General features: G+C 38.7%; 1 protein-coding gene across 1 annotated transcript in view; it reads left to right on the forward strand.

Moving 5' to 3' along the window:
• Positions 1–19,985, forward strand: part of rnf213 (ring finger protein 213) — a 97,108-nt gene that overhangs the window by 58,083 nt on the left and 19,040 nt on the right. The window contains exons 32-46 of the mRNA XM_031891161.1: positions 167–333; positions 1,951–2,092; positions 2,567–2,702; positions 4,764–4,955; positions 5,067–5,194; positions 7,621–7,775; positions 7,860–8,069; positions 8,333–8,514; positions 9,661–9,781; positions 11,501–11,601; positions 11,832–11,965; positions 12,049–12,148; positions 13,222–13,336; positions 14,269–14,473; positions 18,615–18,799. Coding sequence (XP_031747021.1) covers positions 167–333; positions 1,951–2,092; positions 2,567–2,702; positions 4,764–4,955; positions 5,067–5,194; positions 7,621–7,775; positions 7,860–8,069; positions 8,333–8,514; positions 9,661–9,781; positions 11,501–11,601; positions 11,832–11,965; positions 12,049–12,148; positions 13,222–13,336; positions 14,269–14,473; positions 18,615–18,799 — 2,273 coding nt within the window. The remainder of the gene's footprint in view (positions 1–166; positions 334–1,950; positions 2,093–2,566; positions 2,703–4,763; positions 4,956–5,066; positions 5,195–7,620; positions 7,776–7,859; positions 8,070–8,332; positions 8,515–9,660; positions 9,782–11,500; positions 11,602–11,831; positions 11,966–12,048; positions 12,149–13,221; positions 13,337–14,268; positions 14,474–18,614; positions 18,800–19,985) is intronic.

A 19,985-nucleotide genomic window follows, 5' to 3' on the forward strand; every position in this document is an offset into this window, starting at 1 on the left:
GTGCCCCTGATGTAAAATTATCTACCAGTATTTCATTGTTAGTGATACAATCTGTATCACTAACAATGAAATACTGGTAGATAATTTTACATCAGGGGCACCCTGTAAACCCTTAATATTTTGTAACTTTCCAATGACTCTTCTGTTTAAATGATGGTAATCATAGCTGAATCACAATTGAGAGAGACTGATGAAATGGAAGTTGACACAAACGTTAGTCAGGACACGATGGAAGACATGGAATGTGACACCGACGCCAGTCAGGACATTAGCGATGAAATAGAATGTGACACAGGCGCCGGGCAGGACATTAAGCAGAAGCAAATACCAGAGGTAGGTACATTCTGCAAATTAAATAATGAATGGAAATCTAATGCAGAATGACTGGTCAGAGATTAATCTGACCCTTTGCAAATACTGAGACACTCTCAAAATAATGTCTGATTGGGAGTTTAGAGGTTCTGGCCGGGTCACCTATTTTCCCTGTACCAGGTGTCATTTCTGACCCCTCCCCAGATTATGTCTGGTGGGGTTGGGGTCAGCACCCATGCTCACAGGTAACCCTATTGCTACAGGTTTGCAGCTCAAGGACTAACCTGTAGAGGGAACAGCCCAGGGTCCAACAACGGGTTCCCCAATGGATTCTGCAGCACCCCTTTGGGCATTGTTTCCTTACTGGGAAGAGCTATTTCTAGACTCAGTGCCTCCACTCCCAAGGTTCCTAGGCTACTAAAGAAAATCTGGCAGTCTTTACTCACAGAAAATGTAATGGCTTCCTTTTGGCATGGAAGGACCTAAGTCTACAGTCTCTCAGAGCTGTTGACTGTGAACCCTGCATGGCAGATCTTCCCCAGCGAGGCCCAATTACTCACCCCAGTTCATGACTCTTTGCTTTGATAGTATGGCTGTTGAAGCAGCTGTTTGAAGATGACAGGGATTCACTGCGGAGGTAATCTCAACTATTTTGATGGGCAGGAAACCAGTATCTTCCAACATATACTACAGGTTTGGAGATCATGTTAGCTCCATATAGCTTCTCTATGTTCTCTCTCTGTTTTTTCAACCCAGACTGGCTCTTGATGATTACATCTTATCATTCTTAAAAGTTGTAGCTCACATTGCTCCTCCATTTTTACTATCTATTCTAAACTGGGACCTCAGTGTGGTCCTTGATGCCCTCTTTGACCCTTCTTTTTGAGATATTGGCTTTGGTGGAGTGGTCTTGGCCTACATGGAATGTAGTGTTTGTTATGGCCATTTTCCCACTCACATGGTGTCAGAATTGGGGGTTCTTTCCTGAGCCCCCTCACCACAAGGCTTTCTCACAACATTCCTCCTGAAGGTGATGTCCTTCTTTCACATTAATCAGGAGATCATTGCACCATCCATGTGCCCAGAGCTGAAGAATGCCAACAGCGATGCAGACAAGAATACAGTGCTCACTGTTGAATTCAGTTCTTCTGTTCTGTCGTTTTAGCTTCATTATATGTTCTGATGATCTTCGGTAGAAACTGATTTCAGAAATGAAGTGCTAAGAAATAAAGTTGAAGCACCACTGCCATGCCCCCTTTTTGCTTAAAACAAGTAACACGCCTCCTGGAGGCTGAAGCTTTACCCCATAGTTCTTCTGTGTCTCCGTATCAACAAAAAGGACAAGAAACGGTAAAATCACTGAGGGGTTCAAAGTTGTAAGGAGATTAAAGATGGATAGCGAGATGCCCCCCAAGTAGTACTCTAGTACTCCGGCTGGTGGGGGTTTTTTTTTGGAGAAATTAAACACCAACCTAAGGTAACAGAAAACCAATTAAACTCCCTTGGGCACCTAACGACTTGGCATCCCTAGCAATTTCACCTTTCCTTTTGCCTTAATGGTAAGTGTAATAACCATTTATTAAACACTAAGATATCTTGCAATAATAGAGATTTGTTTATTTTTTTTACATTTTTCAGGTGCTAAACACCACCTTTCTCATTCGGAGCTGCGTTCAGAGCGCAGTGGGTATGATTACGGATGAAGAGCACATTCCGAGCCGCAGCACAAGGAGGATTGAAATACTAGTTAATCTACTGAGCACTGAGGATGAACTGAGAGGTAAAAATGCACAAGGTTATCCTTTCTTTGGAAAAAAAACTTCTCACTCTTTATCATGTGAAAAACCTATTGAAGTCTATGGGGGCCATACAGAAGTCAATGGCAGATGTCTCTTCCCTGGAGGATCCTTCTTCTGCTTTGAGGTGTAGGATTTTTGATCATTCGATAAAGTCGAATAGAGGGTGTCCTTGAAAAAGTTGCAGCCACTTTTTCTGAGACTTTTTTCCACATGGACTTTCACATTTTTAGAAATAAAAAATTAGGAGAAAAGTTTTTTCTCCTCAAATTGAATCTCATCTATAACGTTTCATGTGATAAACCATGAGATAACTTTTTCTCACTGAATTGAATCTGGACCAGTGTGAGCCAGAAGCCCTTCTGACTGTGACATTAAGAATGATTATGTTGGATTTAAACCATACTGTTGCACATTTTAGTAAATAATGGTTTTTATCCTCTTCCCTCTACCCACAGCTTCCCTTCTACAAATACTGAAAGTTCATCTTTATGAAACTCTGAAGAATAAGGAAAAGGATTCGTACAACCCAAATGAGTGGCTCGTAAGGGCTGCCTTTAACCTTCATGCACTACAGGAAGCCGGCACATTCAGGTATAGAAAACATGGGTTTTATTGGCTGCATCAATAATTACATGGAAGTTACAGATCCACCAATAAAGGGGAGGTTGGGTTGGTTTCCTGTGTGTAGTTTTTCCTGTTTCAAATATCCTAAATAATTACAATTCTTTCCCCCTAAAGTTGAACTCCTACCATTCCCAGATTCCTTCTCAAGTGTCCAACCCAAGTGATCTTATGAGAACTGTCTACAACCTATATAGGCACCAAATAGAATTTTGGCTAATTAATTAGTGATGAGCGAATCTGTTCCATTTCGCTTCACCAAAAATTCACGAATCTTTCAAAAGATCCGCGAAACGGCGAAAAAATTAGCGAAATGGCGAAAATGTCATGCGACAAAAAGAAATTGTCGCCCGCTGCTATTATTTTGTCGCACGGCTATTGTTTCGTCGCCTGTGGCTATTATTTTGTCACGTGGGTAAGTGCGCGCACGAAACGCGTCAGGTGTCTAGCTTTTAGATGGAATAATAAAGACCTGGTTTTAGCAGCATAACGTGTCCGGAGATGTTTGGAGCTCAATTGTGTGTCGCACGGCTATTGTTTCGTCGCCCGCGGCTATTATTTTGTCGTGCGGCTATTGTTTTGTCGCCCGTGGCTATTATTTTGTCGCCCGCGGCTATTATTTTGTCGCGCGGCTATTATTTCGTCGCCCGCGACTATTCTTTTTTGGCGCTGGCGACAATTTTTGGACGTGCGGCGAATTTTTCCATGGCAAATTTTTTCATCCGTTTCGCGAAACGCGGAAATTCACCGCAAATCCATGCCTGGCGAAACTTTTCGCCCATCACTATAATTAATTACTGTATACTCAGTAAGTGGAAATACCTATGTTGACACCCACTTTTGTCTGCCCCTCCTACTTACAGCTACCACAGCCCAACGTACTAAAAAAAGAACAACAGTTTGTTGTATTATTATAAAATATGAGTTTGTTTATTACTAAAAAATTCCCCTAAAGTTGTTCTGCTGCATATGGAAAACATCTAAAATTGGAGTTTGAGAATATGGCTTGACCTAGGACACCTTCCATTGACTTCTATAGAAACTCACAAGCTTTTAGATGGCAAATTTTTTTATTTGAGTTTTCGGGTTTTTTATGCTTAATTATGGACTTATTTATCAATTTTTGAGTTTGTGAACTTGAGTTTGTTTTTCTAAATCAAATAAACTCACATATCAAATGGTGGCTTATTTATTAAGTAATACTCAGACCAGACATTCAAGTTTTTGAACCATAATTTGAATTTGAGGTTTTTTTAGTACAAAAAACTTGAATTGAGAAAAAAAATCAAATGGAGCAATCTCACTTAAATACCAGAACCATAATTTGAATTTTAGATTTTTTAACGCGAAAAAAATCAAACTGGAACGGTGATAAATCTATCCCTAAATACCAGACATTTGAGTTTTTGAACCATAATTTGAATTTTAGATTTTTTGCCAAAAAAAACATGAATTCAGAAAAATCAAACTGGAACGATGATAAATCTATCCTTAAATACCAGACATTCGAGTTTTTGAACCATAATTTCAATTAGAGGTTTTTAACATAAAAAAACTTGAATTGAGAAAAAAAATCGAACTTGAACATTAATAAATCTTGCCTTAATAAAAGACATTCGAGTTTTTGATCTATAACTTGAATTTGATGTTTTTTAGTACAAAAAACTTGAATTGAGAAAAATATCAAACTGGAACAATGATAAATCTATCCTTAAATACCAGACATTCGAGTTTTTGAACCATAACTTGAATTTGAGATTTTTTAGCACAAAAACTTGAATTGAGAAAAAAATTAAACTTGGACGTTGATAATTCTCCCTTATCATGTTAAGGCAGCAATGAGGCCGACTTTTGTCAGTGTATAATGGACCTGGGGCTGTATTTGAGCTTTTTTTCTGGCTGAGAGAAAGATTATTTATTTTTAAGTAAAGTCTGGGGGAACTTTTTGAATGTTACTTAGTCATTAATTCCACTGAGTGATCAGATGACTCTGCAATGACTGTTATATTGTATTTTATCATTCCATTACAGATATTCCCTTTGGAAACGTATTCAAGCTGCCGTGACCCCAATATTCGCTCATCTCATTTGGCTGATGGACTGCGATGCCAACCTGGAGATCCTGGTGAACCCACAAACTGAGGACTTTCTGAAATCTTTATGGATATACATTTTCAAAAATAAAAATCTTCTAAATATTTCCAGCAGACTTGGTAATAATAGGTATGTTCTTAACACAAAAATCAGTGATTTCTGTTATTTTTTGAAAAATATTTTTTTAGGTGAATACAAATAACCTTACTTTGTTTTCTAAATACTTATTTTCGTTTGCAGTTCGCAGACACTAAAGGCAACTAATTACATGAACCTGTTGTATTGTGAGGGAAATTCAGTTCCATTCAGCTGGAGAATTAAGGATTATCTGGAAGAAATTTCAGCACAGTACATCGATAGCGTAGAAGGTGAGATTCAGGGGCAGATTTGCTAAAACACAAACTTTTTGTAATCTTTGTTTATTCGAAAATTAAAAAAAACGAATTTCCACAAATCTCTCACATTTACTAAAAAATCTAAACTGAAAAAGTACATGCGGGAAAAAGTCGTGAACTTCTTTTTTTTGAATTGTCAAACAAAAATAACAGCTTCAAAAATCCCACGTTTCGAAGCAAAGAAAGATCTTCCAGGACAGGGAAGGGACATTTGCCATTGACTTCTACATGATCTGAACAAGGTTTAGGCTGGAGTATTTTTGGATTCAGATTTTTATCATAATTTGCCTATCGCTTTATTTTTCTGAGAAGATGTTTCTTACTTTCTAGAGTTAGGGTTCGAATTACATTGATTTTTAGGTAAAGCAAACTGAGAATTCAACCAAGTCCTGTGCAACCTCTGCCTCTAGTCCCATCACCCCATCACTCCACTTGTACCACCCTCCTGTTCCACCAGAGACTTCTGTTGTCTATAACTTTGTTCCTGTTATCAGTCTCTTACAAACACAGTCAGGGTGCTTCTTTAGTCCTTGCTTATGGGGTTGGCACTGAAGGAATATTCTTAATTAAAGAATTAAAAGTGATGTCCAGGTAGCTACACAGTAGTTGGGCATTGGTTCTCTAGTGGGATTTGTAGCAAAGGCTACATTTCTTCCCTGCAGACATTGTATTTAGGGTTCCATTTGGTTTTGGAGAAGATCGTGTTTCCTTATCCTTACCATAAGTTTTTGTATCTTGAATAAAAAAGGATTGGATGTTCTACCTCTCCATGTGATTTACGATTGGCCAATGAATCTGCTTCTTGGGGCAACTATTTTTTTTGACAAGATCTATCCATTTTCTGAGCCCAAACGAAAGTTTCTCAAAGATTACATAGACCATTCTGTATTTTTCTCCCATTACTGAAAACAGGTTTTCCTATAAACTTTCAGTAGACAATGGTGCTCAAGGAATGTTTTACTTCTGCACCAATGACCCTTCCCTTCTGTTTGTCTTAGAAAGGTGAGATTGCTATTGAATCCAGCCTTCTCTTCTACTCAGACAGTCTGAACAAAATTATGATGTGGGTGAATTATTAGCCATTGAAGCTGCTTTAGAAGAATGGCGCCATCTCTTGGAAAGCTCAGTTCATCCTTGATGCCACATTTTGCATAAATACTCGAGCTTCGTCAAGCAAGATGGGCAATGTTCTTTCAGGTTTCATTTCAATTTTACTTACAGACAATTTAGAAAGAATGGCAAAAATGCTATCTAAGATTCGGGATGCCTCTAAAGAACCCAACTCCAGTTTGGAGGGACTCACTTTACAATGGAGGTTTTTGCTACTTCATGAAAAGACCTTTGTCGGTAAATTTCCGACTTGAATTCATTAAATTTTCTCATGATTTTTGGAAATCAGAAACCATTTTTTTTTACCTGGCATGGCAAAGGCTGTCAGAATTATGTTTGTTATTTATTAGACCTGTGCTCGTTACAAGGATCCTCACATTCTTCCCATGGACCTGCTCTAGCCTCTACCAGGGACACCTTGGCATAGCATCCCCATGGACTTCACTGTTGATTACTGGATTTAATACTACAAACGAGATTCAATTTGATGAAAAAAGCCGACTCAAATCCAGATTTTACCATGTAAATTAGAATAACGTATTTTTCAGATTTTGTTTACATGAAAACTTGATTGAACTCTACGGGAAAAACTAGAACTGAATTCGGAGAAAAGTTTTTTTTCTCCTCAAATCTTTAAACACTCCATTTGCACACTGTCACTTTAAGAATAATCCCTCAAAATTGTCTTCTATTGCTCTATAATAAATCTATGGGAAAGTCCGGCACTTACAGACTTGCAATACAGTGAGCAAACCCTTTAGAATCTCTGGTGGTGGTTTTCCTGCAAGTGGATCTGCACAGGATCTTTATCTCTCCAGGCACAGGTTATGTCGTTCCCTGTACCAGTCTGTTCCAAAAGACTGCTTCTGGTGGAGCCTTCCAGCTTCCTTGGGCCCACAAGGATCTCTCTGATCTCAGGAACTTTCTTTTTCCTCTTCTTTCCTTCCCCTGCCAGGTTTTTTCAGCTTCCTCTTCCTGTTGGTGGCTCCCAGGCTTGTTTGCAACTTCCTGCAGCTCTGTGATTGCCATTCAGCTGGTTGCTAGGCAGCTACTGACTACAAACATGCCGTTTCCTAAGAAGACACAGGCTCAGTGCCTTCTTCACTACAGGGCACCATTGCAGGAGGGTGGTTGGTGTAAAAAAAAGTAGTTTAGCATCAGCCAATCATATAATTCTCTGGGAAATTGTATATATGAAAGCACTTTCCATCTTTTTGGAGTGATGGTTAAGGTGGTGTCTACACTAAACTGCCCTCTGGATGCCTTACAAACCTAACTTTTTTTTTCAGGTCCCGAGATGAAGTTTGTAAATATGTTTAGCAAAGAGCCTTTGGGACAGTATATATGTAACATGGAGGGAAATGACCAACAAAAGCTGTTCCAGTGCTACAAACGAGACTTTTTGCTTCTGACTGTGAATATATCCTCCAGGGAGGAACTCAAGGTACAACATTATTTACTTAATATATGAGGGTGTACATCTACCCTACTGTATACATTTATGTTTCCCATTCTTGTTCCTGTCCAGTTTCTAGAAATGTTGCTTTCCGCTTGTATTGATGAATTTACAAGAAATAAAGACGTGGAAGAGCTGACACTCCCATGGGTGCATCTCGCTTATCACCATTTTCAGCACAGGTTCCAGATATTCTCTAGGATTGTAGCGATCAGCCCATCCGTTCTGGAGAGGATGAACGAAGGATTCGAAGAGATGGAAGAGATTCTAACCAATCAGATGGTAGGGCTGGATTCTCAATTCCCTCCCCTGTTTATGACCCTATCATTTGTGCTGTTCTGGGTAGTGGATTGGGCAAGAGACTAAAATACGTCTAATGGACGTTTGCCAACTATTGATTCATAAAGGTCAACTAAACTTGAAAGTTTATTTTAGCTCTGTATTTGCCTAAACAAAAAGAAATGAAGGAAACATTTTCTCAGTTAAGGTCCTATTTGGGTTAGTCATGATTGTCTTACTCATGCTTTCCCCCTTCCTTACCTCAGGCTATTGATATATGGGCTGGATTTGAATGCTTAGACATTTTGGAAGCCACCATTCTGGACCCGAACCCTCAAGCATGGTTGAATGAAGTAAAAAACCTGCAGCTGCCAATTGAACTCATTTGCTCAGAAAAATACTTAGAAGGGGGCAGTGACTGGTGCATAGAAACAGTTGAGAAAATAAGGTACGTATTTACCTTTACTAATAAACATCAGTTGGCGTACTGACAGTTGGCGTACTGACAAACTGGTGGATGTTTGGGACAACTCTCCTCAATATTCATCATTAATATCTCCTTAAAGTTCTCAGTTAGGTTATATTTGGAGAGGCAAGACCCTACTTGCAATTCACTAGTCATTATGGACAATATGAAATATAGTTTGGTGACAGTCTGCTGAGCTGAACTCTTTTTATATACATTATACCACTGTAGGGTGGTCCCCTATCTGGCAGGACTACACCACTTAATACCATAAGCACTATCTGTCTTCTCTTCATTACCGACAACTAAATACTTCCATCCCAGGACTCTTCTGTTGATATATTTTTCATAGTGAGCTAGTTTCACCTTCAACTTGTTTTCCAAGGCAGAAACTTCCAAATGGCTGCCCTTTATATTGGACACCAGGGGCATGACCTGGCTGAAGTTGGGGATGATGGGAGACTGGCCACAAATGTGTAGGACTGGCCAGACCAAGGATGGCTTTGACCCAATGGCCAGCTTGAATGTATAATGGTCACCAGGGGCATGACCTAGCTGATGTTGGGGGTGATGGGAGCCACAACATGGAGCTGGCCACAACTGTTTAGGACTGACCTGACCAAGGATGACAATAACCCCATCGGCTAGCTTTAATGTATAATAAAGTAACAGAATTCTTAATGAATCAGATGAAAGTGAGTGTAGGACTGGCCAGACCAGGGATAACTTTGACCCAATGGCCAGCTTGAATGTATAATAGACACCAGGGGGATGACCTGACTGAAGTTGGGAATGATAGGAGCCACAACATGGAGCTGGCTACAACTGTGTAGGACTGGCCAGACCAAGGATGACTTTGACCCAGTTGGCCAGCTGGAATGTATAAAGAAGTAATAGAATTCTTAATGAATCAGATGAAAGTGAGTTGCTCCATAATTTCTATCTTTTAATTTGTTGTAGAGGGAGGTGATGGTGAGGAGCCAAGAATATAATCTGTCCTGTCAACCTTACAGAATATACACATACTGCAACCATCTGTAATATCATTTATTTACTGTATGCCTCCATCCGAGGAACCTGCATGTAACCCTTAAGGCTGTTTCACGGTGCTCTTCTTCTTCTTTACAGAACCCGGTGGCATTGTATCTATGCCATGGCATTATTTACAGAACATGTCATTTTGGATGAGAAGCTGCAGAACCCAGAGACCCAGCAAAAACTGAAAGAGCAAACTATTATGTTTGGCCAGGTAAGGAAATTAAATCATATGCTGCTGACTTATGTGCAAAACATCATGGCTAGTGTAAGCTTATAGTAAATTAACCCTTTAATTACCACAAGCTGCACCGTATTTTATGCTGGATGAGACGGTATCCTTCAGGGGTGAGCCCTCGCTTTGTATGGAGGCCAGGTGGATATGTGTTGTATTTCTCAATAAATGGGCGCCAGTGGTTCTTAACCTTGAAACCATAGGAGTAATTACACTATAGAATAGGCAGGCAGTAGCATCTCACAGCATAGGCAGTACTTACAAGGAATAGTCACAATAATCCTTTAGCTGCAGGGCACAATGGGTTAACTCCCAGCTTTCAGGTATATGCTTCCAGTGGAACCTGGGTGATTATATCTAACCCTAGGTCTGTACACTGTTACCCCTACTCTGGGCAGTATTACACCCCGGCTTATAATGCCTCTACAGTTCCTGGTTGGAGCAAATGCTGCTCACTAAATAGCCCTGCCTGTCTATCACACCTAGGGGCTGATTTACTAAGACACGATTTCGAATCCGAATTGGAAAAATTCCGATTGGAAACGAACATTTTGCGATTTTTTCGTATTTTTTGCGATTTTTTCGGTGTCTTTACGATTTTTTGCGTAAAAACGCAAGTTTTTCGGCGTCTTTACGATTTTTGCGTAAAAACGTGAGTTTTTCGTACCCATTACGAAAGTTGCGCAAAGTCGCAATTTTTCCGTAGCCTTAACACTTGCGCGCAAAGTCGCGCCTTTTTCGTAGCGTTAAAACTTAAAAGGCGCGACGTTTCGCGCAAGTTTTAACGCTACGAAAAAATCGCGACTTTGCGCAACTTTCGTAATGGCTACGAAAAACTCGCGTTTTTACGCACAAATCGCAAAGACGCCGAAAAACTCGCATTTTTACGCAAAAATCGTAAAGACGCTGAAAAACTCGCGTTTTTACGCAAAAATCGTAAAGACGATTACCGATCATTACGAAAAAAACGCAATCGGACGCATTCGGCCCGTTCGTGGGTTAGTAAATGTGCCCCCTAGTGTGATCTATAACAGGAGCTGCCTATTCTTTCTAAAGCTACCTATTCCCAGATTTCCACAGTAGCTCTCTCTGCCTGCTTCCTCAGGCTGAGAGTTTCACAAAATGGCCTCAAGCCTCATGGCTGCTCAGCCTTTTATACCTTATGGCCAAACTGTGGAACTGCACAAAGGGTCATGCTATGACCCAGGAACAGGGGCTTACTTCCTATTACATTTAGGACCCTTCATAGTTGTCCAGAGAACTAGGGGACCCAGAGTGGGAAAAGGTACAATTTACCTGTCCTGTTTTGCTTTGCCAAACAATTCGAAAATCACGTAGAAATTCACAAAACACAGCTGCCGCACAACTTTTTTGGTGTGTTATTTTATTAACATTACTGCTGCTTTGTTCACACAACCGCAATGTATTTGATGCAACTGCAACTTTTTTGGATGCGACTGCAACTTTTTTTACGTGGCTTTTTTTCTTACTCACTGAATTGTTTTCACTGCAAATTTCGTCGCCCATTTTACAAAAAAAAATCCACCAATGGCGAAATACAGAGCCTAAGGTTACCCTGCATCAATAGACGCCCTGTGTTCAGTTCCCATCCCACCTTATATCCACACAGACACAGCAAGACTCAGATTTTATAGTTTCAATATTGCTCATTATTCTTGTTGTTTTTGTTTTCAACAGCGAATCAAAGGCTTTCCTGACATAAAGTCACTTGATCCTTATAAGGCAGTGATTGAGGTTCTTCAGAGGAGCAGAGAGGCAGTAGCTGGATCCCTTTCCAGGTAAATCCCATTGATAATGTTCTACCTACATGACCATGCCGCTCTTTGGTGTCCCATTTACAACCAACGTTCCAAAATAAAGATTTTAGAATGTTATAGAATCAATCAGAGGAGAAAAATAAAATCAGCATTACAAATAATGTGTTATTTCTTGTATGTCTTGATGTCCCACAAGATGTTTCCTGAAGAAGCAGTCTAACATGTACTTACATACTGTCTCTTTCCCTTAGGGAAGACAATGTTCAGTTTCAGCAAAACTGCAATGGATTCTTCATTGACATTCTATGTACTCGGTTCTTTGAAGGCAACTCTCCCCCAGACAAAGAAGTTGTCCATCAGCTGCTTTCTTCTCTTTTCATAACTGGTGAGCGATGTATGGAGGATGAGGGACTAGAATAGTTTAGGTGAACTAGATTGTTTTGTGCTGAGATCTAGATTTCCTTACAGGTTCAGCTAAAGGCGCAGATTCCCTCTCACCGTTTACTGGTGGATATCATGAAAACCCCTCTGTCCGATCCGTGATCCTGAAGATTCTACTCAAGTACAGGTAAAAAACATGTCTTCCTTCAATTAATGAGACTATTAGCACGACTAGTGTTTATTTCTGGATTCTGCACTTTTGTTTGCTTATTTTCTTTCAAGGAGAAGGAAAGGCTAATAAAGAGTTAATCCCAAGCTGCAGGCATACCTTCAGTTCTCCCAATAGTGCCCTTAAGTCTCCCCATATTTCTTCCGTTCAGATGATCAGAAGCCCCATAGGAAAAAAAAAACGCTGAGGTCTGTAAACAAAATTCCCATAATGCCATGCTCCTGCGCCAAGACCAAAGTTTGTAAGACTATGAGGAAGCTTCCTGCTGATTGGCTCAGATCCACATTCCTAAGGGGAGGAGGGAGTTCTTTGCATTCTTGAGGGAGGGGGGAACAGGAGAGGGGTGAGAGGAGAGAGCTGCATGTCTCTGGCACAGGAAAACAAATAGACAAGAAATTCTGTTTCTTTCGACAGAGGACTCAGTGCAGCGTTTCTGTGAGTGTTTATGGCTGTATTTACATAGACCTTTCTGATAAAAATTACTTAGTTTTTTCCTTTCCTTCTCCTTGAATGGAAACTGGAAAAAAAGGGGCCCCCATGGTACAAACAAATGTAAAAAAAACTCCTGTGTTTTCTAGACACCAAATATTACTGATTCTGTCAAATCTGAGGCTTAAAGAGATAGGAAGCAGTTACAGTAAGGCTACTAACATGGATTGCACGTCTTCATGTGTTCAGAGATGTTTCCTGTAATGACCATATTTTTGGGAGGAAGGAAGTGGGGACACAACTAACAGGAAGTGCACATCTTCATTCTAATAGAAACATATCCCATAGGAATTTCTGTAGCTCTGCTACAGTGTAGTTCAATCTAAGGCTAAAATCATGTGTAGGAAATTGGTATCTCTTCTAGAAGGTCCTCTTTTTATAGTCTTTTTATGTGGTAAAACACTGAAAACACTGTGGCTGAGCTAAGGTTAGTTCCACTAAGTGGTATCCCATGAAGTCCAAGTATCTCAGGAGAAGACCTCTTTGGATATTGATTTTTATTATTAAAGGTTAATGTATCCAGTATCATCCTCTCTAATTAGCTATGAAGAAACACTGAAATCTATTGAAGACCACTTGATCAGAAGTCAGAGGAGCAAGATGACCACGGCTGAGGACACCACTGAAATACACACGCTTTTTATCAACTGCCTTGAGGTAATATGGTTCATTTACAGCTTCAATGAGTTAAATACAGTTGCATAATAATATTACTGCTCTCAAGAAGCAAACATGTTGACTAAAATGAAATACTAGCATGGACTTTTCCTTCCATGAGACTGCAGAACTTCTACTTATGGTTGTACTCCGGGGTCAACGTGGAACGATCTTCTCTAAGAATCCCATGTAATGGATCTAATTCTCTTTCCTGCACATAAAATATCAACGTTCAAGTCTAATTAACAAACGTGAAGGTTCAGAAATTGGTTGTAACCTAGACCAACACCCATTTTTAAAGGCATAAGACCACCATTAAAGGGATGAGTCTAGGGGTGCTACAACCACATGGAAGTTTGGCCATTCTTCCTTCCAAACTTTCCTTCCAAACTTCCTTTTAGCTGTTATATTGTTATGGGAACCCGGAAAGGTTGGCAGCCTGAACCAAATGATCACTGCTGTCCTAAAAATAGTTCTTATTGTCCTGGTTTCTTGTTAAAATAAGGTTTAAAGGGAAAGTTCACCTTTAAATCAAATATTAGTGCAGTAATACTCTGAAACAATTTACAACTGGCCATAACGTTTTATGTATTGTGTTTTTTTAAAGTCAACTTTCTGTTCCACGGAGCCCCAGTTTAGAATTACAGCAGCTGTCTGGTTGCTAGGATCCAGATTTATCCTAGCAACCAGCTATTGGTTTGAAGGAGAGACTGGAAGAGGAATAGTAGAGGCCTGAAGCAAGGATAAATAATAAAAATTAACAATAGAATGAAAGCCTCATAAAGCAATAGGTTTTGGCTGTGGCCCCCGTTTTAAGCTGGAGGGGCAGAGACAGAAGAAAGAAAAAATAACGAAAAAACGTTATCATCAATTATATATGTCGTTTTCAAAACTGTACTACAAACCCCCCGGCACCTTATGCTGTATTGTAGGACTGTATGTATGAAAGATTCCAAGCTCTGCGGGAGGAAGACAAATTGCTTTACCTAAAAGACCAAGGTGAATTTCTAGAAGACTTCCTGCAAAATGGCCGCCAACCCAATTCCCTGGAGACTGTGGTTGGGTTCCTACAAGATCTTGCCAGGGTTAGGTTTGCCCTGAATGCGGCTGCGGAACTGATCTCTGAAACAGACAATGGTAAGCGCCCTCTTTACTCTTATTAACCAATGGGGGTCAGGAAAAAAACAGATGACACATGTATTGCCCCAGATAAGCAGGAACATCCAGGGAGAATAAGCACAGTGTATATGGGAAAGCGAGAGCTAAAATATTACAACTAGTGATGAGCGAATCTTTTCAAACGGCGAAAATGTGGCGCATCAAAAAAAATTGTCGCCCGCGGCTATTATTTTGTCGCCCAACTGCTATTATTTTGTCACCCAACTGCTATTATTTTGTCACCCAACTGCTATTATTTTGTCACCCACGGCTATTACTTTGTCGCCCAATGGCTATTATTTTGTCGCCCAACGGCTATTATTTTGTCGCCCAACGGCTATTATTTTGTCGCCCACGGCTATTATTTTGTCGCCCAACGGCTATTAATTTGGCGCCCGCGGCTACTATTTATTAATGCGTGCGACAATTTTTGGACGCGTGAATCCATGCCTTGCAAAACATTTCACCCATCACTAATTACAACTGTATAAATGATTCTGTAAACAGCACGGTAATGCAGATGTTCCTTCTGTACACTGTATGGGTGATTTATCAATGGTCAAGTTTGAATTTTTTGTTTTATGCAAAAAATAAAGTGAATTTGAGTTATGTCTGGTATTTATCAAGTGCAAACAACCCATTTAAAAGCTTGCGAGTTTGTATAGAAGTCAATGGGAGTTGTCATAGGCCGTATGTTCAGTTCCAGTTTATGAGTTGTATTTGAGTTTGTTTCGAATTTGAGTTTTGAATTAGAAATTTGAGAATTTTTATTTGCACGAGTTAACCACATTAATAAATAAGTGAGCATTCGATATGCGAGTTTAATAGATACAGAAAAACTAACTCAAATTCACAAATTCGAAAATTGATAAACTACCCCGTTTATGTCCATCTGTCTGTATCCATGCATTTCTCTGAGCTCTATCCAACTGCCCGCCTAGAATTAGTCCTGTATCTGCCCCCCTTGTGATTGGTGGATGCTTGATACCAGGTTCTGTGGCGCCTCAGTCCAAAAACATAGATATTAGTATTATCTTTTATTTCGATATCACCAATGTGTTACACTATGGGGCTGATTTACTAATCCACGAATCCGAATGAGAAAATTGTCACCATTACAAATTTCGTGAATTGTCGCAACTTTTTCATAGCCATTATGACTTTCGTGAATTGTCACGACTTTTTCATAGCCATTATGATTTTCGTGAATTGTTGCGACTTTTTCATAGCCATTATGACTTTCGTGAATTGTCGCGACTTTTTCATAGCCATTATGACTTTCGTGAATTGTCGTGACTTTTTCATAGCCATTATGCCTTTCGTGAATTGTCGTGACTTTTTCATAGCCATTATGCCTTTCGTGAATTGTCACGACTTTTTCATAGCCATTATGATTTTCGTGAATTGTTGCGACTTTTTCATAGCCATTATGACTTTCGTGAATTGTCGTGACTTTTTCATAGCCATTATGCCTTTCGTGAATTGTCGTGACTTTTGCATAGCCATTATGCCTTTCGTGAATTGTCGTGACTTTTTCATAGCTATTATGACTTTCGTGAATTGTCGCGACTTTTTCATAGCTATTATGACTTTCGTGAATTGTCGTGACTTTTTCATAGCCATTATGACTTTCGTGAATTGTCGCTACTTTTTCATAGCCATTATGACTTTCGTGAATTGTCGCGACTTTTTCATAGCCATTATGCCTTTCGTGAATTGTCACGACTTTTTCATAGCCATTATGATTTTCGTGAATTGTTGCGACTTTTTCATAGCCATTATGACTTTCGTGAATTGTCGCGACTTTTTCATAGCCATTATGACTTTCGTGAATTGTCGCAACTTTTTCATAGCCATTATGACTTTCGTGAATTGTCGCGACTTTTTCATAGCCATTATGACTTTCGTTAATTGTTGTGACTTTTTCATAGCCATTATGCCTTTCGTGAATTGTCGTGACTTTTGCATAGCCATTATGACTTTCGTGAATTGTCGCGACTTTTTCATAGCTATTATGACTTTCGTGAATTGTTGTGACTTTTTCATAGCCATTATGACTTTCGTGAATTGTCGTGACTTTTGCATAGCCATTATGCCTTTCGTGAATTGTCGTGACTTTTTCATAGCCATTATGACTTTCGTGAATTGTCGTGACTTTTTCATAGCTATTATGACTTTTGTGAATTGTCGCAACTTTTTCATAGCCAATATGACTTTCGTGAATTGTTGTGACTTTTTCATAGCTATTATGACTTTTGTGAATTGTCGCGACTTTTTCATAGCTATTATGACTTTCGTGAATTGTTGTGACTTTTTCATAGCCATTATGCCTTTCGTGAATTGTCGTGACTTTTGCATAGCCATTATGCCTTTCGTTAATTGTCGTGACTTTTTCATAGCCATTATGACTTTCGTGAATTGTTGTGACTTTTTCATAGCTATTGTGACTTTCGTGAATTGTTGTGACTTTTTCATAGCCATTATGACTTTCGTGAATTGTCGTGACTTTTTCATAGCCATTATGCCTTTCGTGAATTGTCGCGACTTTTTCATAGCCATTATGACTTTCTCGAATTGTCGCGACTTTTTTGTATTGAGCGATCGAAAAATTCATGACAATTCGCAACAAAAAAGTTGCAAAATAACGATCATTACGAAAAAAACGCATTCGGACGCTTTTCGGATGTTCGTGGATTAGTAAATGTGCCCCTATGTAAATAATGGGAAACATGCAGAGATATTCAAAAAGTATTACGGTCTAGAAGATGCACAGTGGAATTCTAATACTGACATTGGTGGGTTTTTTTCCTGAGCATTTTTTTCTGGAAATGGACAGTGAAATTCTAATATGGATTCCTGTTGGCAAAACTGTGAATTTCACCGCTAAAAGTTTGATCAACCCTATTTATTATGAATTTGTATAGGTTGTTTCATCCAATTGCCCTGTCTTTTTATTTTTTTTAATGCTTTGTAACCAATATATTTAGTATTTTTAAATGCATTTCTGATTTATTTTCTAAATATTTAATTTTGGCAAAAACCTGTGAATTCCTAGCCAAATTTGTCCAGCTTTTTGAATTAGGAAAAAATATATGTTGAAATCATCAAAATGACATTATATCCAGTTTCCTTGTCATAATCTAATAGAACGGGTTCAATTTCAACAATTTTAGTGATGAGCGAATCTGTCCCATTTCGCTTTGTTGAAAAATTTTTGAATCTTTGATTCGCGAAACGTCGGCAAATCCGCAAAATGGTGGAAACGTTGTGTGTCAAAAAAAATGCACGCAATTTGTTTTTTTGATGAGTGATATTTTCGCTGATTTTTTTTACACGTGTGTCAAAAAAAGACGTTTGACTTTTGACGCGTCATTTTTTTTAGGCGTGCAACAATTTTTTTTTGATGCGGGCGAGAATTTTTCGTCATGAGGCTAATTTTTACATGCCAAATTTTGTCGCCCTTTTCGCAAAATAATTCACCAATGGCGAAACGCGGAGATTCGCCACAAATCCAAATTATTTCGCTCATCACTTAAAAATTTTATTTCCCTAAATAAGACTGAAATCTGCTGAAATAGAATTCCATTCAATTACTACAATTTTTTTAAATAGGCTCCTGAAAATTTAGGGGCCCATTTACTAATCAATTTTGAGATAAATTCGTATTTTTTCAAAATTATAGAACATTTCAGAATGTATGCGAAAATTTCGGTAAAATTCCACAAGTTTTTCGTGGTTTTCGGTAAATTCTCATGAAAAAATTGTATTTTGCACAAAAAATACAAACATTTCGGAATTCGTTAACACTTTGGTTTAGTGACTTTCGGAACGCAATTGAGATATTTTCGTACACACTATAAAAGCATTTGCTGAGACATTTTAGAACTGCAGAAATTATCGGGGTTACTATGAATTTATACCATATCGAGTTAGCGAGAAAAAAAACACATTTTAGTAAATGTGCCCCTTGCTGTTATATATTTCCTGGTAAATGTTTTTATTTTGCCAAAATCTACATAGAAAAGTTCAAAATTCTCTTTAATCCATTTTCTATATCTAATTCCCAGTCTGTATAATACCTGTATACCTGGAAAATGCCTTTTATTAAATCCCTTTTCAGATGAGAATGAGAAGAGGGAGTTTCTGCGACACGTACAGGATTTATGTGAGCGATCGGCCAATGACTGGTACCGAGTGTATTTGATCCGCAAACTCGGAAACGAATCCGGAAGTGAATACGTCCAAAAACTTAGTACAGATGACAAATTTCGATGGTTATTCCCACCTCGGGTCTTCGGGGCAAAGGTAATAAATATAAATATAATAAATACAGTATTCATAGATTCTTTTATTTCTCAATTTTAACCTCTTAAATAGTTTAAACCCCTCCCACCTGCTGCAAAAAAACCAAAAAAGTAACTGAAACAAATTTGAACAATGATCTCTCTAGGGAGAATCAGCGGCGAATCTATAGAAACTCTGACATTTATGAAGAACTAGAAAATGGTGCAGTAATCATTAAAGTAAATGGAAATGGTAAAGGGGTGCGATGGCATTAACTGATTTACAAATGGAGCCAATTCTATGTAACTGAGCTCAGATGGCTCGCAAGGTCCCTACAGGACATTCTGGCTATATTGATATTGATCTCACCCCTTTATTGCTGAAATGAATGTTGCCCAGTGGGGCATCTTGTAAAAAAATAAAGTTCAGTCTAAACAGTTTACATCCACAACCGCAGGGATAAACGCTTCTCACACACGTGAGATAATGAAGCAATTAGAATTTCCAGAATAGCGGCACTCACAGGTATAAAGGAAGTATTAGGGGCTGATTTATTAAAATGGAAGTTTAGAGCTAAATACATAAAGGGGCCCATTTACTAACCAATTCTGAGATAAATTCATATTTTTTCTAAATTATAGAACATTTCGGGATGTATGCGAAAATTTCAGTAAAATTCCACTTGTTTTTGTGGTTTTCGGTAAATTTCCACGAAAATTTTTTTTTTTTTATAGAGAATACAAACATTTTGCAATTCGTTAACGCTTTGGTTGCACTTTCATCGTGACTATAATTTCGCCAGGTTTGATCTGTCGCGTGCCATTGAGTCCTATGGAAGGCTTCAAAGCCAGAAAGGTTGTAGTGGCATTTATAACCTTTACGGTCTGAAATTTTTGTCACTTTCGGAACGTAATTGTGATATTTTCGTACGAGACACTTTAGAACTACAGAAATCATTGTGGTTACTATGAATTTATACTATACTGAGTTTCAAGGCCAAAAAAAAAAATGTATTTTAGTAAATGTGCCCCCAAAAACTCACCCACGTTCTATTCGTTCCTAGAAGGGTATTTAGGAAATGGCGAGTTCTAACTTTCACCCATTTGTAAACACAATTCTAAAATCCCCATAGGAATAAATAGAACATTGGTGATTTTTTTATGTATTAAACTCTAAGGGGCTGATTTACTAATCCACGAATCCGAAT

The sequence above is a fragment of the Xenopus tropicalis genome, chromosome 8, assembly GCF_000004195.4.
Source record: "Xenopus tropicalis strain Nigerian chromosome 8, UCB_Xtro_10.0, whole genome shotgun sequence".
NCBI lineage: Eukaryota > Metazoa > Chordata > Amphibia > Anura > Pipidae > Xenopus > Xenopus tropicalis.